Here is a 23147-nt window from a genome sequence, read left to right on the forward strand (position 1 = left end):
TAAAAATGTACAACTTTTTATGTGTTTTGGTCGTTCATTTACACGACAACAGAGGTTTGGGGGCCTGAAAATGGTTTTCAAAGTGCAAGTTTTTGAAAAGATATCATTATAGTTTCTGTGTAAAAAAACAAACAAAAAAAAACGGAATGTGTTCAAGTGTTTCTTTACCGAGTGACATCGCCAACTACTGGCCTGGCATGAATAATACAGCGTTTTTAATCGTTTTCGCGGATCTGTGTGTTCGGGGATTATTGTCGTCTGTACACGAAAAACACAAAGAAAAAACGTTTCTGTTTTTCATCACTGTCGTGTAAACATACTCTTAATCTATTGTTTAATAAACCTGCCATTGTATGATTATGATTATTGTTTCTCTTTGGCAAATTGCTTTTGTTCCTCGTTTGTAAATAGCTTTGGATAAAAGCTTCTGCTAAATGCATAAATGTGAATATAAACATAAAATTAGTCCAGTATGGTCATTTTAAACAACTAAAAAAAAAAATAAAAAAAAAAAAGGAATTGTAAAAATGAATGAACATGAAATCTTTTTTTATGGCATTTTTTTTTTTTTTTTTTAATGAATCTTAAACATACATTCTTCATTTTTTTTTATGTTTATAGCTAGAAAATACAAATTCACATTTTATAATCCCAAATGCAATCCTGAATCCCAGAATTGCAAACCTCATGTAAAATGAAACAGAAAATTAAATAGTTCAATTCACTCAGATCTCCTGAGGTTGACAATCAACACTTTACTCAAATCTTACAGTGGGATTCACATTACAGAATATACACTGAATGACCAAAGAAGAACAAGAAAACAGATTCAAATAGGCCAATTCTTAAGAGTCAATGACTGGATCATTATTGCAGTGATTATTATATTTCTAGTATGTTATTATGTTTTTCTTCTAACCCTGACTGATGGAGTGTGTAGCTTTTCATTTCTTAAACAACCATGTGGACACATCATGGCCATATTCCAGATTCATATGTCAAGATTCATCAGACTCAAACTGTGGAACAATGGTCGAGAGGGAGCATGAAGAATCATTTTCACAGATATATTAGTGTATATTATACTGTGTTATATTAAGTTCACTTTCCTGTGGTCCAGAGGTGTGAATATACCACCAGATTTGATGTTCACACAATATTTTGTTTGCAAGTCAGTGAAACAGAGGGCTGTGGATCAGTGTCCTGCACCGGGCTAAATGAGGGGAACAGGGGTCAGAGCGGGTCAAAGAGGGTCAGAGTGGGTCAGAGAGGGTCAGAGCGGGACATGACTGAACAGGTTTCAGCCTGACGGAGCCGAGACCTGCTGAGTTACAGACTGACATGACCACCTTAAAAATGGATTTATTCATGAAAATGAACAAATACAGGATTGCAGTTTTCAGCAGCAATTTCATCTTCATAGAGTCACATCAGGAACTCAATCTAAACATTAGATCGCGTCTAAACTATTGAGATGTTCTGTGATCGAGAACACCAGAATCAGAAGTAACAACAAGCTCATATCATTTGATGCATGTAACAAAAATGTGTGCAGAGAAAGACACATATCAAAACTCCTAAATAAGTACAAAATCTGCATCAGAAATGAAATATGACACAACAGTTTGATCATTTCCAAACAATGAATCTTCAAGTCCACATGCAACGGCATCATTACTGCAACTGCAGCAGAGAAACAGTGATCAAACAACAGCTGATTCACAGACTGAAGCTCTAACATCTTCTAATCACCACTGAACCTGAACCTTTTTTTTTACTTGTTCCCCAGTTAATAATAATGATGATAATAATAATAATAATATGTAAAAATGTGTTATTTAATGCATACAAATATTGTATGTAATATTATTTGGAGTGTGGAAAAACTTTTGTACTGATACTCACTGATATGTAGGAAATTCTGCCCTCTGGTTCCAGAGTAGAATAATGCAACGCTCCAAACTCCAGTCGGGGCTGGAACAGCAAACACTGCCAGCTTCATTCACAGTCTGATGTCATACTGACACCAGGGGCCAGATTTACTGAACAGGGCAAATTAGCATGAGCGTGCAAGCAGCGTGCATTTTATGGTACTAAATTAAAGTTATGCAGTAGTTATAATCCATTTATTCGGTTTTTGAGCATGGACCTGAACATTTAATTTCCAACTTAAAAGTGCATTGCGCAACTTTTCATGTTAAAAATACCCGTTTTCTAACCCATACATGCTTAAACAATTGCCTGATGGGCTGAATGAGCCCTTCTCTGATCACTGCGATTGCCTCTATAATCCTGTACAGTAAAATAAATAAGAGGGATTCGGGCCGGAATTTTAGACTGGGCGTGACGTCATGCGCGTTCACGGCACGCTCACCTGGCTGTCTGGCAGGTTTGTGTATTCGCCGCCATTCTCCGTAGAAGATGGATTCTAAGAGACCGGCTTGTAGTTCATTTCAAACACCAACGCAAACTCCACGTAAGATAAAAAAAAAGAAAACTTTTGTCCGTGAGCGTGCACACTTCTGGCTGCAGTTTCGCTTGCCGCCAGAGGGGGCATAGTTCTGCAAAAACTCAGAGACTTGCGCAATGCACCTTTAAACGGTCATAAATATTGACTGCTTTAAAGCACATACTTAAGTTTGGTCTCTTTTTAAAGAAGACACATGGCAGATTATTGCTGAAGTGAAAAAGAAAAAGTTTTAAAAAGTGAACTTAAAAGTTGTACAATTTTACATTTATTGTTATGAAAAATGCAAAAAGTTATTATATGAAATATATATATTCCAAAACACGTTTCACTCTAAAACTGTGAGAAAATCAAAGCCATAAATAAACAAGTTGTGTTTCAAATTTGAGGTTGATATCTCATGAGTTTGTTTAGGCGCAGTACCAAACGTTTCCACTAGATGAAATTCGTTCCTATTAATTTCCAATGCGTGCATTTTTTTACCACGACCACAAACGCCGGTAAATTGACTCGCGCAAACCTTAGTAAATCACCTTGCATGATTCATGATTCCCTCCCATAAAGGGAAACTCCTACAAATGCATATGCAATAAGATCAGCTGCAAAAATAACATCCGCGTCTTTACAGCGCTAATTTTTCACTGCGTGTCTTCAGTCAATTCTGACAGTAGTTTTTTAACGCCCAAAAAAAAGGGGTTCTGGTGCAAGCTGTTAGTAAATCTGGCCTCAAGTGTACACAATCATCTTCACCACCACCACCACAACCTGCCCGCATCCTGAATCACACCCACAATTCAGCCAAAATGAAAAATCTGCCATCATTTGCTGTTATTTTTATTTTATTTTAAATCATATTTTTTTTATACAAATGTTTATATACATTGTATACATATTATACATATAATTCATGTTTGTTTTATGGTGCTTTTATAGTGTGTTTTGTTGGAGCTCATTGTCACTATAAACTGTCACTGTATGGAAACAAATATATTTAATTATAAAAAAAAAAAAAAAAATTGGAATGACATGAGAGGGACAGAATTTTCATTTTTGGGTGAATTATTCCTTTAAATATGGGGTTCAGACCGTGTGTGTCTAAATGAAGTTTGAATATGAGAATGAGATTTGGGGGCACAATTCATTTTTGTGTAAAATATGAATTCAAAGTTTAGAATTAGAATTTCAAGAAGAACATAGTGAAAAGAACAAACTCCCAATAGTTTAATAATGTATTAGTATATGCACATGGCTCGCACTCCAGAGCGCTGATTTGTATAACAATCACTTCCTGTTATCATCAATCCATCAGTCCTGCTGCGCATGACGCATAACTTAAGTAAACAAAACCCTAACACTGCTAATCTGTACATGTGCAAATACAACCACCAGAGAAATATCAGATAACATCTTGATAAAATCTACAATGTTTAAGGAGAATCAGTGTATTTGAATTGAATCAGTTCTGTGTGAGTCGACTAGACTGTTGAATCTCTGGAATGAGAACCACAGCATCCCACACACCATGAATCATCTCATCAGGAAAGACAGAGCAGAATCTATTCATCATCCGTGACGTCTCCGTCAGAGTGGTAGTTTCCTCCCGTTACCCTGGTGTAGTGAACGCCCTGACTCCCGCTGGCTCCACAGCTGCAGAGTCGCCGACTGAACCGAGACTCGATCTCCTCCAGACGCAGACCCTTGGTCTCCGGCAAACAGCCCAGCACAAACACAAAGCCCAGCACAGCCAGACTGGAGTACAGGAAGAACGCGCCTGAACAAAACAAACATTCAAGAGGAAAACTAAGATCATTTTCACATTTCAACAATAGTCTACAATATACAAGTATTAACCACATTCCTATCATTTATTAGTTGTTTGTGTACATTGTTAAATTGTGGTGTTTGACAAGTAAAGCGTCATTGCTATTATTAAGGTTAGTGATTTGAACTAATAGTTTCAGAGTTGATCCTTGACTATCTGATTCTGGGACTCAGGTCATGTCTCACGTCACTGAGGTCAGATAAATCCCATCACATAGAGACTCTTTCACCTAGATATCATCATATAGAGACTGTGTCTGTTCCCCGAAATAAGAAATACAAAAAACTTCCAAACCCATTTAAGGGTAAAAATTATTGATTTTCAACAAATAAAAAACAGATATAATACAGATGAACAAATGATAAAGCTTGGGTTGCTGGATATTAGATCCCTTACTTCAAAAGCCCTTATTGTTAATGGTATGATTACAGACTATAACCTAGATGTGCTGTGTTTGACAGAAACCTTGCAAAAACCAGACAATTACATTACTTTAAATGAGTCCACCCCGCAAGATTACTGATATAAACATGAACCTCATCTGAAAGGAAAAGGGGAGGTGTTGCTGTAATTTAGTAATATCTTCTGAGAGTAATTAAACACTGAGCTAATGACCAAACCGAACAGAGAATAAACCAATAACAACATAACATAGAGCAAAGGAAGCACACGGCATAACCAGGAACATGACAAAACTAGAAACATAGCTATGACAATAACACATGAAAACCTAAACGTGATTCAAAACCCAAACCTGACAACAATGCACTATTATAACTACCAAGAACAATTTAAAAACAGCATAGCAACATCTAAAACACTCAGAACACCTTAGCAACAACCCAGCTTGAATACTCCAGCTACCGCATAGTAACACACAAGAAAACACCTGAACACCCCAATCACAGAGAACAACCTAGCAAAGTGCATAACAACATGCTTACACACACTCAGAACACCTTAGCAACCACCCAGCCAGAACCATCCTAGCAACCCACCAAACAATGCTTTAGCAACCACCCGTGCACCCAATTGACTGCATAGCAACTACCCAGAACAACCTAGCAACTGCATGATGCACAAAGACACTCAGTAGACCTAAGCAAATTTGGCAATGCCCTGGCATACACATAGAATAGCAACCGCAACACAATGTCCTAGCAACCACCAAGAGCACCCAAGCAACCATATAGATCAACTCAGCAACAGCATGACAACACGCTTTACCTTTAACAACCCTAGCAATGCCCTGGCAACCACCCGGAATGCCTGAGCAACTACATCACAATGTCCTAGAACAACCTAGCAACTGCATAGCAACACCCTAGCAACCATATGGCAATATTTTCAATATCAATCATATTTTGGCAATAGTCTACATAGTCAAGCATCACTACTACTACTACTATTACTACTGAACAAACCCCAAACCTAAGTATGTAACCTAGCAACTGCATGGTTTAACCTAACAACATCATGCTTGAAAACACTCAGAACACCTTAGCAACTACCCACGCATTACCACCTAACAACCACCCAGAACAACCCAGCAACCACCTCACAATGCCCTGGAACCAACTAGCACCTGCAGAGCACACACCTAGCAACACCTTAGCAACCCGCATGCTTAAAAACACCCTAGCAATGGCGCTGAGAACGGCAGAGCCTGAGCTCACAGCGCTCGCATTCTACGTGTTCATTACTTTACCATCTGTCTACCAGTCCTGTCTCATACGTTATTAGATAGAACTGTTATACATAGAAAGTAGACAGTAGTATATCCAAAGTGTTCAGTTTTCAAAATATCCAGTGTTGCTAGCTGAGCAGAAATACATGATCACGATTGGCTTGTTCTCCCCAAAGTTGCGTTGGATTTTCTCCTCAGCGTAAAGGTTAAGTCTATCACTGTTTTCCATGTTCGTAGAGTTAGTTTGTGGAGTAAATATAGACTATAATCTGTGCGTTTACACAGCTTTTTTTTAAATGGTGCTGGTGTTTTGCGTGCGTTCGGCCAACCAGCGTACACTAACGTCACTGTAGTTCCTATAGTGCTGGTTTAGACCGACTCTGAAGTAGGAGCTAAATTAGTTCTTCCAAAAGGAGTTCCTAGAACTAAAATAGTTCCTAGTTCCTGCGGTGCGAACACGCCAAAATGCGGGTACTTCCGCCAATAGTTCTAGGAACTATGAAAAGGTTCCTCTGGTGCGAAAGCCCCTTTTGTTTAGATTGGACATTCAGAGGCTCCTAGTGAACGTGATCACGTCATCAAGTTAAGATCAGCATTGTCATTAGATTTTTATTATTCATAAATGTTTGCATTCATTAATCACTGGAGTGTTTTGTGGTGTGTTGCATTACTGGATTCCAGCGAGCACGAATAGCAGAATCCAGCTGCTCATGATAGTGTGTCGACACTAAATGTTGTGTTCAGTGTCTTGTGTGTGTGTCGTGTGTTGTACCGTAGTATGTGAGGTACTGGGCCACATGGAGAAAGGTCAGAGACACAAGGACGTTACAGATCCAGTTTACCCCGGCAGAGCAGGCGTTCCCTGTACTGCGAGCCCACAGCGGGTAGATCTCAGAGTTCACCGTCCAGGGCATCGGACCCATTCCTGCTCTCTCTCTCTCTCTCTCACTCATTCACACACACACACACACACACACACACACACACACACACACACACACACACACACACACACACACACACACACACACACACACACACACACACACACACACACACACACACACACACACACACACACACACACACACACACACACACACACACACAATCTGACATCAGTGCAGTGCCTACAGACGCCTCAAACTTCATTAACAGTTACTTTAAACTCCAGCTGAACTGAGAGAAGTCTCACCTGGGGCAAAGAAGGCCAGATACAGAACCAGACCCAGCAGAACAATCCAGGAATAAGACGTTGGGCAGTAGTTATAGGCCCAGAATAACCCTGCGCTCTCCTGTGTGCCATTGGAACACCTCCATAAAACATGAACAAGACAACACTTCATCAAACTAAACTAACTACAATATAATACTGTTCATTTAAGTAAGTAGAGTTGTGAAATTCAACATTTAGGTTGTTCTTTTTAATAAATCATATGCACCCTCGTGAAAATTAAGTTCACTTTAGTATACTTTAAAAAAAGGAGTACTATGGAAATAATATGCTTTAAAATGTTATACTTAAGTGTGAACTGAATGTAATGTTATTGGATACTTAATTGCACGTTCTTTATAATTGAATGGAAATGTGTTATAGTTTAAATTTATATTAAATGTAGCCTATTTAGTTGAACTAAAGAGTGCTTTTTGACCCACTTATGAACATATTTCTATGTAATTTCATAATTACTTTTTTGAAAATACTGCTGAATGTACTGACAAGAATTTAGCCTATGATAAACTTTAATATACTTTAATGTCATTTCTATTGAAACTTGTATGTCATGTATTTAAATATATTTATAACTACACATTTGTAAAGACGAAGATACAATTTAGTACATTTAAAAATATATTAACTGTATTAAAATGTAATATCAAATAGCACTCTACAGTTAAAATGATAATCAAGCACTTTACGTGCTTTTATGTTACTCAACACATTAAAAAAGTGCACTTCAATCTTTCTTGACTAAAGATTATTACACAATTATTTAAACTTTTAGTTTGACATTATAACAAAGTACACGTAATTTTTTTTTTAAGTGTGTAGGGAAAGTAAATACACCTTCTATTTCATTACTATTATATTATTTGCATGTACAGTTTTGATCAAGTGCACATTCGGTACAACTAAGTGGAAAGTGCACTACTTTTCCCCAAAGGCAGGGATAGAAGAGAGGTTTCACCTGCCGGCTGCAGAGGTCTCAGTGTTGGCCGCAGACACAAGCACACATGAGGACTCCACCACTGATGTGCCATTCACACCGTAGCAGAAACCACACGCAGGATCCAGCATGCAGGACTCACAGAACCTTCACAGAAACAAACGTCATTTAAATGTCAAGCAGTACATTCAAGATTCAGAGTTTTACAGAATTTACTGAACTCTTAAAATCCACATATTAAACAATTACATATAAATAGTTCAAAATACATCTACCATAAGCTAAAGGCATAGAGCAAACCAAAATAAAAAGTCCGTCATCGTTTACTCACCCTCATTTTATTTCAAAAGTGTATGACTTTGTAAATTATGATAGAATTTTCATTTGTTTCTGTCCCTTTAAGATCAGTAGAAGCACACAAGTGTGACTTCAACATTTTTACAAAACTGAATAATAGTGTAATTCCAGGTGAAGAACTACACTACCCATAATCCCGAAGAGAGCTTTACAAATCAGAGAAGTTGCTGTTATACAGTTGGAATGAGAAAGTGCCAGAGTATTGTTGATAACATGAGTCTCTTGCACAGTGTCCTAACCAGAAGCAACCCGGCGGCGACACAATAAAAGTTCTCTTTTCCATGTTAATCAGAGTGTTTGTCCTAACAAAGAGCAACAGGGGATTCTATTTTAGAAACGGTTTCTATTTTCGGAGACATCATGGCTAGAACAACATACAGGTACTGATTATGTACTTTATTTAATGTTAAAATAATGGAATGTGAGTTTGAAAATAATTTTGCACGACTTTTACAGTCATACTGAAAGCGACATAATTCACCTGAGATCTTGAAAATAAACTTAAAGAGTTAGTTCACCTCAAAATGAAAATTCTGTCATTAATTACTCAGCCTCGGGTCGTTCCAAACCTGTAAGACTTTCGTTCATCTTCGGAACACAAATGAAGAGGTTTTAATGAAATCTGAGAGATTTCTGTCCCTCCATTGACAGTCTACGCAACTACCACTTTGACGCTTCAAAAGGGGCGTGAAGAGATCATAAAACTAATAAATATGAATTGAGCGGTTTAGTCAGAATTTTCTGAAGAGACTCGATCGCTTTATATGATGATCAGATTGAATTTAGGTTCTTATTCACATATAAACATTGATCAGTGAAGACATAAACAGAAGCTCAACCGAACCTGCCTGACGGCCGAAAGCTCAAACGTGATGCGTAACACGAGAATGAACCTCATTGGTTCTTGCAGAAGTTTAAACGTGATGCGTAACACGAGAATGAACCTCATTGGTTCTTGCTGAAGCTCAAACGTGATGCGTAACACGAGAATGAACCTCATTGGTTCTTGCAGAAGTTTAAACGTGATGCGTAACACGAGAATGAACCTCATTGGTTCTTGCTGAAGCTCAAACGTGATGTGTAACAGGAGAATGAACCTCATTGGTTCTCGCACGTCAATCAAACATGCTTGAGCTTCTGTTTATCATAACTGTGAGTTGATGAATGTTTAAATGTGAATAAAAGCCTAAATTAAATCTGTTCATCATATAAAGCGAGTGTCTCTCCAGAAAATTTTGACTAAATCACGCAATTAATATGGATTATTTTTACGATCTTTTATGAACTTTTTGTTGTGTCAAAGTGTAATTTGCGTAGCAGTCAGTGGAGGGACAGAAAGCTCTCAGATTTCATTAAAAATCAAGATGAACATGTGGAAGGACATGAGGGTGAGTGAATGATGACAATTTTTATTTTTGGGTGAACCAACCCTCTAACTATGAACTCAGTGTGAACAAAAAACAAGTGACAAAGATTGTTTCAGTCTCTCAGTATGAATTTTTAATAATGTTAAAATGGTGTAATATTTGTGCATTTGATTATATAAGCAGATATTTGTATACATCTGAATATTCAGCAGTAATCTTCAAACATATTGTATGGTATATTCATTTGCATTGTCTTTATTTTTTTCTAATTTGTGGACATAGTCCTAATCCAGGTACAATCCTTAGGTCAATCTAGTCTACTAATATGTAAAACTCACCCATAATGAACGCATGTGGAGTTGTGGAGGGAGGAGTCACTAGGGTGAAAGGTCACGGGTGGAGAGGCCTGAGCCGAGAGCAGAAAACCAGCAGCGAGAACCATCAGACTTACAGAAGTACCTGAGGAATTCACAGCAAACAATCATTACTACATACTTAAAAACATTTTCTGAAGATGGTTTCTGTCATTTTAGGTAGTTCTTATGACACTGACGTACATGTTCGAGTTTTCAGGGATAATTTGGGCTTTTCTACAGTGTAAGGAAGTGGAGACGAGTCACCCATCTTTGTTACAGGCTTTGGTAAGAACCCATGTCTGTGTCTGTGCTTCTGAATCCTCACCTAGTATGCTTCCAAGAGTCAGCTTCCTGCGGCCCACCCTCTCCACGAGCCAAACGCCCACCAGAGTAAACATGAAGTTGGTGAAGGCTGTGGCGGCCGCCAGCCAGATGGCCATGTGATCGTCCTGCACGCCAGACATCTGAATAATGGTGGCACTGTAGTACCTGCAGCATCCAACCACATCATCTCATTCCCCTCAAATACACTGTTACATAAGTGGACTTCACGGAGTTCATTATCTTCAAAATGGCATGTTATCACACTAGTACTTTTCCGCAGTATGCAGTATGTATAATGTGAACAGTATGCATATTTTCTGTATCATACTAACAGTATGCAGTAAATTATTCACACTAGTATTCAATTCTGGAATATAGCCTTTTTACAGGGAGTCATATGGACTCTGATGAAGTCATGTGACTCGTCACCTACATGACGGTGTTGATTCCCGAGAGCTGCTGGAACATCTGTAGGCCACATCCCACGATGAGGGCTCGACGTGTCGGAGCGTATGTTAGGATTCGCCACAACACTGGACCACCTACATCATCATCAATAATCAATCAGGTCATCAGTCAATCAAATGATATCATCGTTCTATACAACTGACAGAGTTTACACAAATTCAATTCTAGTAATTTATGATTACTTGATTAGGTTTTTAAAAAAGTAATTTTGATTCACTAATGAGTCTTTCAGACTAATTTGTGAACTTCATGTCGCTTAGGATGAATCAATTCACTGGATTCCTCATTTGCAAAAGTTTGGAATAATTCCGATTTATTAATGTTTTTGAAAGAAGTCTCGGCTGCATTTATTCGATCCAAAATACAGTAAAAACAGAAACATTGTGAAATACTTTTTTTTTTTTTTTATAAATTTTTCATTTGAATATATTTAAAAATGTAATTTATTCCTGTGATCAAAGCTGAATTTTCAGCATCATTACTCCAGTCTTCAGTGTCACATGATCCTTCAGAAATCACTCTAATATGATGATTTGCCGCTCAAGAAACATTTCTTGCAGTTGTGCTGCTTAATATTTATGTGGAACTGTGAAACACTACCATTCAAAAGTAAGATAAATATATAAAAAACTAAATATTCAACATGGACACATTAAACTGATCAAAAGTGACAGTAAAAACATTTACAATGTTACAAAACATTTCCATTTCAAATAAATGCTGTTTTTTGAACATTCTATTCATAAAAACATAAAAATCACGGTTTCCACAAGAATATTAAGTAAAAAGTAAAAACAATGTTTTCAACATTGATTTGATAATAATAACAATCATTATTAATAATTTAGCAGCAAATTATATTTCTTTCTGAAGAATCAAGGAGACTAAAGACTGGAGTAATAATTCTGAAAATTAAGCTTTGATCACAAGAATAAATTAAATGTTAAAATATAGAAAACAGTTATTTTAAATTGTAATAATAGTTAACAATATTTTTGTTTTACTGTATTTTTGATCAAATAAATGCAGCCTTGGTGAGCGTAAGAGACTTCTTTCAAAAACATTACAAATCTTAATTATTCCAAACTTTTGACCAGTCCTGTATAAGTGTGTGTTTAATTCATATAAATTTTAAATGATTTACAAAAAATTCACTTCAAAAGAATGATTCACTGACAAATCTGCTATCACTATGGCTTGTGAGCCATGGCCTGAAAAACACAATTTAATATACGTAAGATATTTTCCAGGTTTTCTGTGAAGGTTCATCATGCGATGGATGTCATCATGATCTCACCAGAAGAATCATTCCTCTCCTCCTCAATGCTGCTCCGTATGCTCTCATACTCGTCCTCCACATTTACTCCTCCGCGGATCTGACTGAGCACCAGCCGAGCCTTCTGGGTCTCTCCGTTCTGCAGGAGCCAGCGAGGACTCTCGGGGAGGAAGAGGAATCCTGTGAACTGCAGGGCGGCGGGAACAACAGACAAACCCAACATATATCTATACATAAACACAAAAATCATTCAAAAATCATTACAACAAGTCCGTTTGCACCTCATTTTAATCTCACATTCTCATTTTTAACTCTACGCTACTTTTCCTATAGAATGTCTGAAGCATCGTACTATCACTGTAGGTCAATAAACAGAAGATTGAAACGCTTTGATTGATTACACATGAATATTAAACGCATCACTATGACAATATATGGTTTATCTGAGTTCTTCAAGTCTTCTTGGGTATTTTCATGATAATAAAGTATATTTATACTTCAATGCTAATCAACATAGCCATTATCACTGTATTTATCACGGTATTCAATTAAAGTTCCAAGAGGTCCGGTCTCTATATTTCCTTCCCAGCGGAGGTCCGGACAATACTATTTTGGAACAGTTTCCATTTCCAATCGAGGCAGCCGTAGTACTTTGTATAAAAGAAAAAAATCCTAAACACTCAAAATAGTAATTCAAAGAGGTTAGATTAGATGTTTTAACAGGCTATTTTTTTATTTTACATTTAGACACCTTTGTGTATAGCACATTGAAGGCCTTGGGACTGAAAAAACATAATGGGGTGCAGGGTTTACCTTTTAAGAAATGTATGGAAATGGTATGGTTATGGTTTTAGATTTTGCTCAAAGCAATAAAATAATAAAAACAATGTACATAATCTAATAATCAAAATCAAAACTCATAACATGAGGACAAAAAGTAATTTCAAAGATTTTTTTTGTCTTCCTTTGCCATCTCTAAATCATTTTCCAAATTCTAACATTGTTTATTATGAAATGCATCTGTAGCTGTGGTGGTTTATGTTTTTAGCGAGAGAAGCAACACACACAGAGCGGAAAGGGCTTGAATGACACACTTTTGGCTCTAGGTGAAAATATTGTAGATATAGCTCCAAAAGATCATTACAATAAACAACCATGAGTGCTTGTGGTGTGAACTGCTCTGTTGTTTTGACACGCTGCTAACTGTAAACTGTGGAAACGGTAAAATGGCGCAATTATGTCCCGCGGTCCGGATGGAATCAAGCCCTGGTCCGCCATTTGAATAACACTGCTGTATAGAATACTACGAAATAATATGTTGTGTGCCTTACTCTGTGTAAGAAGCCACATCAGCTCACAGAAGGATGTTTTCAAACTCTCAACTGACGTTACGAAGTGAGTTTGGAGTAAAAACCTGTTGTCTTTTGTTGGACAAGAGGTTCATAAATGCTTCTCATGTTTGGAAAGATGTTTGACGCGTTGCTTTTTCAAATGCTTGTTATAAGCGACTCAAACTCAAACATGCTTTCAGATGAAGCAGCGTTTACTACTGATCACAGAGCCTTGCTGCACTGACAAGCTGCGCATCATTTATTTTTCAGGGTGCTGCTATGCAGTTGGTAAGGTGTTTTGGCAATAAGTCTCTCAGTTTCCCTGAGAGTAAGGGAACGGGTGACGCGTCTAGCTAGACACTACGGGAAAACTCCTTTTCTCGAGAATATTGAAGCCTTTATTTTAAAACGCAGTGCAGCTGCACAGCGAGCATAGAGCAGAGCGTCTAGCTTCACGCCCAGAGCACGTCAGAGCCACCCGAAGGGACGTGGTTTATGACTATATAAGCCTGGCCAGCTCGCCATTAAATCAGATTTAATCTCTTTCAGCGACCTTCACATTGTTGACTTCTCCAGAGATCTCACCGTCGAAGTGCATCTTGGAGGGGAACGAGTGACCTGCCAGCTAAGCAAAGAGAGGCTCCCTGGATTCGCCGTTAACCTGCAGCTATCCGGCGAGAGAAGCCGTATCCTTTATTACAACTCTATTCAGCGTGCTTGCCGCCACGACACCTGCTAAAGAGCCGATTTTCTGAGATTGTTGTTTCAAATGCCTCTCACCGACTGTGCCACGTGCGGAGCCCCTCTGCACGACGGAGACAGTCACAGCGAGTGCACGCCCTGGGCCTCGCAAGAGCTGCACACAACCAGGGCGGCTGCCTGCACTGCGACAGCCTTCCCATCGCCATACTGTGCTCACGGCTAGCCCTCCTCTCGGACGGTGACCCCGCCCCTCGCGCTCTCCCGCTTCCTTCTCTCGAGCCTCGACGGAAGAAGAGGCGTGCACAGATGATGCCCATGCACAGATAATGCCTGAAAAGACGGAGAAAAGCGACCTCTCTGCGCCTCTCGCTGTCTCCTCGCGAGACTCCCTCCCCCGTGCTGTTCTCATTTAATTCGCCACCTCGGGGCAAGGCGGCGACGACAGCCTTTCGCTTGCTGCGTCTGAGGAATGGCCCGCCCTTCAGTCTCAAGCCAGCGGTGATAGAGCCAGAGTGAGTGTCGACGCCGAGCTTATCCGCAGCCTCACAAAGGCCGTCAGCGACCTTGGGATCGAGTATTCAGCGCATGAAATCTGCCACGCTCTCGATTATCGACGGCACCGAGGAGAAGATGTATGACAAGATGCCCCACCTGGAAGAGACCGTGGCCACACACCTTTGCCCGCCCACCTCTAGCGATGGAGAACCAAGGCGGTCCACCCATCCAAGCCGTGCTGCACTACGTCAGCTCTCGCTAATCGTGCCTACGCCACCACTGGCCCTGAACCTGACTGAAATCAAGGACGCGGACAGAACGGCCTTCCTTGACGCGCCTATCTCCAACACCGGGCCAGTGGTCAAAGGCTTTTCTGAGGGGTTCACTGAGGCGCAGAAATCGTCGCAAGCCAAGATTGCGTTGGACCCTGTGCTTCGGGCTCCTTCCTAGTCCAAAGACAGGGGGAAAAGAGAGGGTTCAAGACCCGCTGCGGCCGGACCACCCTCGAAGAGAGGTCGTGCACTTCTTGCAGTTCCCGCTTTGCTTCAGGTGCGAAGCGCCCTGATTGGTTTGCGTGTCCCAGCCGCCTCGCCATAGGGTGTGCAGTTGCTGCAGCACAGCCAATGGGCAAGCTAGACGCTCTGCTCTGTGCTCGCTGTGCAGCTGCACTGCGTTTTAAAATAAAGGCTTTAATATTCTCGAGAAAAGGAGTTTTCCCATAGCGTCTAGCTAGACACAACAGTTGTTCCCTTACTCTCAAGGAACCAAGGTTACGTTAGTAACTGAATATGGTTTTTATTGTTAACTAAAACAATGGAAAAAAAAAATGTGTTCAATTAAATAAAGCTGGAATAAAATAGAATATAATTATTAAAGGTACACTGTGTAGGAATTTCTCCCATCTAGTGGTGAAATTGCACTTTGCATTCAAACAAATAGTGCTCTCTAGCGCCTCGCTATTTCAAATGCGTGTTGCACCTACGGTAGCCGTTATGTACCAAGAAGCTATGACAACATGTCTTCCAATAGCACTTCATCGAGTTTAACTATACATGTTCTACTGTTATGCTGCCTATATAATGAATTACACAACCAAGCAATGAAAAAAAGCTGTAACATTGACTTACCGGTCGAGAAGAAAGCTGGCAACTTCAGCGTCCCATTCAAATTCTTTCTCCTTCATAAGCTCTTTCCACCTGGGAAAAGCTATCCCGATATTTACCCTCGTTTTTTTAATTCGGCGGTCACGTTTCATTTTAAATACATTTTTTCGCTTTTTTGGCGACGAGGATTCCTTCTCCTGTGGCTCGGCATAAGTGTGATCCTGCATTATGAAGTACCGTGCAGTGCAGCCTTTCAAATTTGCCGGGGCAGTGACAAGCGCCTCTCACTGATCTCCTTGTCCGTTTCAGCTGGTTTCAGTCACAGGACGCTGGCTCTGAACGAAAACGTGTTGAGGTAGGCTAGTGCTTTTTGTCCCTCTCTGCTATTATAGTTTTTCAAAATGGCGGAACGACATGGAAGCCTCCTTGGACTTGTCCAATGTAAATAAAGATAAGAAATTCTTCGCTTACGAGGATAAGTCAGATCATTGGCAGAGGTAATTTTACACCAATGAAGACATATTTATGAATAAATACATTGATTTTAGCTAATAAAATACTTATAAAACTACACAGTGTACCTTTAAGCTTTAAAAAACTGTTATTAAATTGAATATGTTAACTTGGCAACTAAATGATATAAAATAAGTTTAAGTATACTGAAATTACTAAAACTGAAATAAAAATGAAATCTGTATAGGCATGAGTCACTTTAGATTCATTTTTGAATATTTTGTTATATAATAGTAATTACATATATTTTATTTAAAATAAATTATAAATAATAATAAATAATAGAAAACTACTGAGCTCTTTTTACGAATCGTATTGTGTTGCAGCATTTTTGCCACTCAAAGTAGACAATTCTGAGCTGATGGGTAGAAAAAATATACCTGTTGTAGCACAATAAAATATATATAAAAAATGATTTATTTATTTTTTTAAATATATATATAGAAAAATATTTAAGAGGTAAAGCTTCCATTTGAACCCACCTCCAGCCATCATGGGGCAGGTAGCTAAAGACCCCATCCACCACGCTGGCTACGAACTGCCCACCAGTGATAAAGAGAGTGTTAATGGTGACCAGCTGACCTCGGAGATGAGAAGGGGACACCTCAGCGATGTACACAGGCACAGTCATGGATGCAATTCCTAAAAACAACAGAAGACGTGAAAGAAGGATAAGGCACACAAACTGAATTCACATAGCTTTCCATATACTGTGTTATAAAGGCTACAGAATGAATTACCTATGCCAAAGCCAACTGTGAGCCTTCCACACAGAAGAACCTCTTTGTTGTGTGCGACACTCAGGATGATTCCTCCAGCACAGAAGATGAAGCTAGCGAGCAGAATGCAGATTCTTCGGCCGAAAAGCCCGTTGAGAAACCCTCCAGCCAGAGCGGAAAGAGCCGCGGCACCAACAGTGATGGAGACCAGCAGCTCCTGCCACAGAGAGCTCAGGTTCATCTCTCTCTTCAGCAGAAGCATGGCTCCAGACACCACTCCTGTGTCATAGCCAAACAAGAATCCACCCAGAGCCGAGAAGAAAGCCAGGGTGTACACGAAACATGGGGTGGCGTGCTGGATCTGATCTGTGGATGTGGACACGTCATTTTCTTGGTAGTTGGTTTGGACATTAGATGGCGTTTTTATCAAACTCCTTTCGTCCTCAACTCTCCTGTCTCCTATCAGCTCCTCCATTCTCTAGAGATTACGCACATTGACTCCTATGACAAAGAAAACACCTTGAGATCATCACATGATCAACAAAAGCCATTGCCTAGCCCAACCCAGAATGCACACGTTGACACTGCACACACCTCAAACCACAGTTAAACATAAATTTGCAAATTAAATATTGGTTACTTGGCTTAGGCCTATGCAAAAATTCTTGCATAGCACTATTTATGAGAGATTCTTCAACACATGCACTGTACAGCTAAATCAATCTGATGTTGTGGAAAAGACTATGAATATTCAGCAATATACACACTTTAACAGTGATAAGCGAACAAATTGTTCTTTTGAATCGGTTCCGATTCGAACCGATTCGTATTATCGTTTGCGAATGACTCGATAGTAGGCTAGCATTTGCCCGTTGGCACCATAGATATCGTTGGCACAATATAGCCTAACATCTAGTGATGGACTACAGTGTTTATTTATTTTGCTACTTTGGCACTAGCATAGCGACTTCTAAATCGGACTCAAATGATTCACTGAATCATTTTAGGAATCTGTTCGCTATGGCGAACTCTTTGAACGAACCGATTCGCTAAAATTAAGTGGACTTTAAACAAACTCCGATTATAATAGAAAAGAAACTCGAGTCGAAATCTCGATTTAGCGTGCATGTAAAAAGGTTTCACCTTGTAAAAACGATATTTTGCTATGTTTATAGCTACTACAAAAATACATCGAAATTAAAAAGTCGCGAAATACATATTTACGTTGATACGCATTTTGTTTTAGCATTCCATTAAAGATTTTTAGTATCTTTATTCAGAATCTTAAAATATTGATTCATAAAACATGAACGTACCACGTCCTATGCACACCTACACATACTGTAGCAATAGCTAACGTGCTAAAAAATGAACAATACACGTTATGCATGTGAAATAACTTCAAATCCGTATATTTGCCTTCTCCCTCTGTAACCTACCAGCAAGACGCTTTTCTGGGTGCCATTCGCTTTAATAAGGGACTCGGGTTTTCTTGCTTTCACTCTGTTGTGCTCGAACAGGAAGTTTGTGAATTCTTGCAGTCATATGATTCATAACGCAGCGCGAGGAGGACCACAGCTGCTAACATGACCAGGATCTCTTCTTTACCAAACCGAGAATGAATTAGGGGAACTAAAAATTTGTCATATCAGTCTTTACTGTGGCATAACTCGTGTTGTGATTTGCATAAATATGTCAGAAGAGCGTGTGCGCTGTGAAACAGAAGATGGTCTGCAGGAGCAACGCGGTGTCCACATGGTCAGTGAGGATCAGAAGGGGCTTTAAAGCTCAGTTTGATGTCAGATAGCAGAAGATCATGGCTGATAAAGAGGAGTTGGGGATCAGACTGAAGAAGCTGCTGGTGAGGTTGAGTCTTCAAGAGGGGAAACAACTGGGCACCATGGTCCAGATCATACAGGACCTGCTGTTCCTGTCCCATACAGATCACTGTGGTGAGTTCTTGACCACTGGGAATCTGTAGCCTGTGCTTTGTTAACATTTCTGATGCTTTAAACTAGTCTTAATATATAGATTGAGAGTAATGCAAACTTTCAGACCCCCCTCTCTGTGCTTTTTCCAATGGGACATCTATTTTTAGATTTGTGTTCTTCTTTTGTCCTGCAGTTGAGCTGTTTGCGGATCAAAACGTCCATGTGCCTCTGATGCTGGTGCTGTCATCGCATCTCAACAGCAAAGTTCAGCAGGTAGTCTTCTTTTTTTTTTTTTTTTTTGCTGCACAAATTTCCTGGCAAATGCTTAATATTTAACCCAGTGCTTGAAGTGGAATCTATCTTAGGTGAATCTATCAATTTGCCAATTCTATAATTCAAAGTGACACCAAAAACCTCAAATCCCGGGATTTAATCCTTAACTCTAAGGCTATAAATGTCACAATCAACTGCTGGGTCATATTTAGTAGAACGAAATAACTATATGATGTTTCTGTCATTTACTCTGATAGGTTAAATCAGTGCTGTCTGCACTGTAAACAATATTTTCTTGATTTGAACTTTTCAACAAAAAAAAAAAAGTCAAATCAGCTTAGGTTCACAAACATTGTTCACATAACATAATTTTGTATCTACTCAAATTTTTTGTTTAAATGAATTTTTATTTTTTTTAAAGGCAAACAGGTTAGGCTACTTTAAGTTCAACCAACAAATTATTTTTTCAGTGTGATACTATCTTTAATCATTGCATGAGGTTAATGTAATGCCACGTAAAGAATAATTTCAAATGAAAATAACATTCACGTTCCATTTTCGTTTGAGGAAAACAATTTGTGATGAGGGGTGAGTGCAGCGCAAACTTTACAGTGGACTCATGAGAAACTGTCTCCCACATTACATGTAAATGCCATTTATGACAGAGAACTGCAGATGCAGATATCATGAAAATATTGATAAACACACACCCTGTCCTCTGCTTCTGACGCTGGCGCTGTGCCGCTGCAGACTGATGGGTGGCTGAGTACAAACAAGGGCCTCAAACAAGTCCGTACTGGCCCACTTCGAGCACTGCGTTCACTCATGTTATTCTAAACCATATAACTTTTATTTTACTGTGGGACACAAAAGGAGATATTGAGAAGAATGTTCACGCTGCTCTTTTCCATAATGAAAGAGAACAGCGAGTGAGACTTTCAAGCTTGAAAATACCATGAAATTAGATATTGTGCACCCAAAATGTCATTTTATGAATGTAAAGGGGTCAACTGCTTTTTTGTAAACTGCTTTTTTATTTTATAATGTTTGCTTAGGTGCACTTATAGTGTTAGTATGATTTTTACATAAAAACTGTCATAATTTAGAAATAAAAGGCATTTTTCCTACTCTGATTTGAACGCTCTGTTTGAAGGGGTGTGTCTGCTGTGAGACTTCAGTGTAAACGCCCACTGCTGTGATTGGTTAACATCTTTGCATATGAAATAAGTATTACATGTGGAACTCTCTAAGGCCCCGTTTACACGTACATGGTTATTTTGAAAAACGGAGACATTTCCCTTCGTTTGCGCCCTTCGTTTACACGCAAACGGAGGATTCGCCAATGAAACCGATTCTTTCTAAAAACTCCGGCCAGAGTGGAGATTTTGAAAATCTTCGTTTGCACGTTTGCATGTAAACAGAGAAAACCGGAGTTTTAGGTAGCGACGTCACAGAATGTGACTATTTTCGGGATTCTGATTGGCTAAGGTGGGCTTGAGCTTCTCGTTACACTGACACCTACAGGTTTGGCATGCTCTTGACAGCATATACACAGGTTCGTGTGCACGATTTTATTTTTGAAAACGAAGAGGGGTGAAATGTCCGTTTATGAAAATAGCCACCTACGTGTAAACGTAGCCTAAAACTTTTACTACGTTTTTACTATTACAGCTAATCGAGAAAAGTGCAGATTAGCATTTTATTTAGATCTACATGATCTAAATAAATGATCCACATGATCCAAATCTTGTGATTTCTGCACTCTCATGAATACTTTCATCATAATTAACAGTTAAAATACGTTGTACAAGAGATTTGTTGTGCAGTGTAGACAGCGTCATTGATTATAATGGGAGTTTTGGTGAAAGTCCAGAACTCAAGGCAAGGCAAGGCAAGGCAAGGCAAGGCAAGTTTATTTATATAGCACATTTCATACACAATGGCAATTCAAAGTGCTTTACATAGAAGAAATTAAAATAATGAAAAGAAATAAGAATAATTAAAACAGTTTAGAAAAATAAAATAAAATAAAATACAGTACTTTTAAAAAATAAAAAAGAATATTTATTATAGATCTTTCTTTCAAAGGATTCCCTTAAGACTTAAATCTTTCAACCTTCTTTTAACCTTCAATCTTCTTACGACTTCCATCTATCAACTTTCCTTTAACTTTCTTTTCTCCCTCATTTACTCACACGTTGTTTTCACTTTCTTTAGCACTTTAGCACTGCGTTCACATTCTTTCTCAGACGAAAACTTTAATATCGTCATTTAAATACTGTTCTACTTTCAAACCCACATTAATCACTTTCACATTATCACCTTCTGAGTGGGCATTTACAGTTTCGGGCTAAATGCCCTGCTGACATAGGAGAAATTAAAATAATTAAAGGAGAACTTGGTAACTTTTTTAACTTAATAAAACTGTCTAGAAATCATTTGGATGGTTAAACAACCTGTTCTGGTGATATTGGTGACTTTCCCCGCTCCCCCCAGCGTTCCCAGGCGGAAAACCAACCTTGCAACTTGCGCACTGCCGTCCCGGCAAAGTGAAATTGGAAGTCTCGTGAGAAGCGAGAACTAGAACGAGAACGAGCGCGAAACACAAATTGCTTTACGGCAATTCGACATAAACACACACGCATGTATGATGTATTACCAGATTACTCACCTCGGTAGACATAGCTCCACACGATACAGTTGGCTTGCTCCGATCATAACAAACGCACATGAGCAGCGGTAGAGAGGGGGAGGAGGCCGCCGCAAGTGAGTTTTTTACGACTGTGTTGTGAAATATACGCCCCCCCACAGCTGTAGGGGGAGCTCGTGGGGAAAACATGCGACAACAAAAGGGAAAATCAGCGAAGAAGTGACTAGAGTTCGCTAGAGTTACAGAGTTCTCCTTTAAAAGAAATAAGAATAATTAAAACAGTTTAGAAAAATAGAGTAAAATACAGTACAGTACAAACAGTCGGACGAACAGCGGCACAGTGCTCATTCAGTAAATGCACAGCTAAACAGAAGTGTTTTGAGTCTGGATTTGAATGTGACCACTGTAGGAGCACCTCTGATCTCTTCTGGAAGCTGGTTCCAGCTGTGGCTGGCATAATAGCTAAAAGCAGACTCACCATGTTTAGAATGAACCCTTGGTATTTCTAGCTGATATGATCCTAATGATCTGAGTGATCTGTTGGGTTTATATTCAGTGAGCATATCTGCAATGTATTGAGGTCCTAGGCCATTGAATGATTTATATACCAGTAATAATACTTTAAAATCAATCCTAAATCTAACTGGGAGCCAGTGTAAAGACCTGAGGACTGGTGTGATATGTTCATATTTTCTGGTTCTGCTCAGAATCCTGGCGGCAGCGTTCTGTATGAGCTGCAACTGTCTTATGGTCTTTTTGGGAAGGCCAGTGAGGAGTCCATTACAATAATCCACCCTGCTGGTGATGAAAGCATGCACAAGTTTCTCTAAGTCTTGTCTGGAAACAAAGCATCTAATTCTTGCAATATTTTTCAGATGATAGTATGCTGATTTAGTTATTGCTTTGACATGACTACTGAAACTAAGCTCTGACTCTAGTGTCACACCAAGATTCCTGACTTGATGTTTAGTTGTTTTACCCCTAGAGTGAAGGTATGCGTTCACTTTGAGAACTTCATCTTTGTTTCCAAACGCAATAACTTCAGTTTTGTCTTTGTTTAATTGAAGAAAGTTTTGACACATCCAACTGTTGACTTCGTCAATGCATCGGCACAGGGAGTCAATGGGGCTGTAATCGT

At 39.1% G+C, this 23147-nt stretch overlaps 2 protein-coding genes across 3 annotated transcripts in view; one reads left to right on the top strand and one right to left on the bottom strand.

Moving 5' to 3' along the window:
• Window positions 1-1342: 1342 nt before the first annotated feature.
• slc2a13b (solute carrier family 2 member 13b) lies at window positions 1343-18733 on the bottom strand. Of its 2 annotated transcripts, XM_082160457.1 has the most exons (13): window positions 18595-18733; window positions 17177-17656; window positions 16919-17078; window positions 12314-12519; window positions 10982-11090; window positions 10550-10713; window positions 10207-10327; window positions 8166-8291; window positions 7172-7290; window positions 6749-6901; window positions 4075-4238; window positions 1906-1974; window positions 1343-1683 (listed from the first exon to the last, which is right to left on the bottom strand). In XM_082160457.1, exons 2-13 carry the CDS (start codon window positions 17628-17630, stop codon window positions 1675-1677), a joined length of 1854 nt encoding a protein of 617 aa, XP_082016583.1. In that variant the 5' UTR covers window positions 17631-17656; window positions 18595-18733; the 3' UTR covers window positions 1343-1674. The 2 variants fall into 2 exon arrangements, with proteins under 2 accessions (XP_082016583.1, XP_082016582.1); XM_082160456.1 differs by having other exon boundaries at window positions 1343-1974.
• A 220-nt stretch (window positions 18734-18953) lies between these two features.
• The window catches only part of lrrk2 (leucine-rich repeat kinase 2), a 60537-nt gene continuing 56343 nt past the window's right edge, over window positions 18954-23147 (top strand). The window contains exons 1-2 of the mRNA XM_082160389.1: window positions 18954-19107; window positions 19280-19359. Coding sequence (XP_082016515.1) covers window positions 18972-19107; window positions 19280-19359 — 216 coding nt within the window. The 5' untranslated portion in view covers window positions 18954-18971. The remainder of the gene's footprint in view (window positions 19108-19279; window positions 19360-23147) is intronic.

The sequence above is a fragment of the Leuciscus leuciscus genome, assembly GCF_965113295.1.
Source record: "Leuciscus leuciscus genome assembly, chromosome: 25".
Classification (NCBI taxonomy): domain Eukaryota; kingdom Metazoa; phylum Chordata; class Actinopteri; order Cypriniformes; family Leuciscidae; genus Leuciscus; species Leuciscus leuciscus.

Excerpts from the sequence above, each read along its gene's own strand:
- slc2a13b (XM_082160456.1), bottom strand. The coding sequence starts at position 17,630 with ATGGAGGAGCTGATAGGAGACAGGAGAGTTGAGGACGAAAGGAGTTTG. Across the intron at positions 10,714-10,981 it reads TCGGGAATCAACACCGTCAT|GTACTACAGTGCCACCATTA; the intron begins GTAGGTGACGAG and ends TGGATGCTGCAG. Across the intron at positions 8,292-10,206 it reads TCCACATGCGTTCATTATGG|GTTCTGTGAGTCCTGCATGC; the intron begins GTGAGTTTTACA and ends GTTTCTGTGAAG.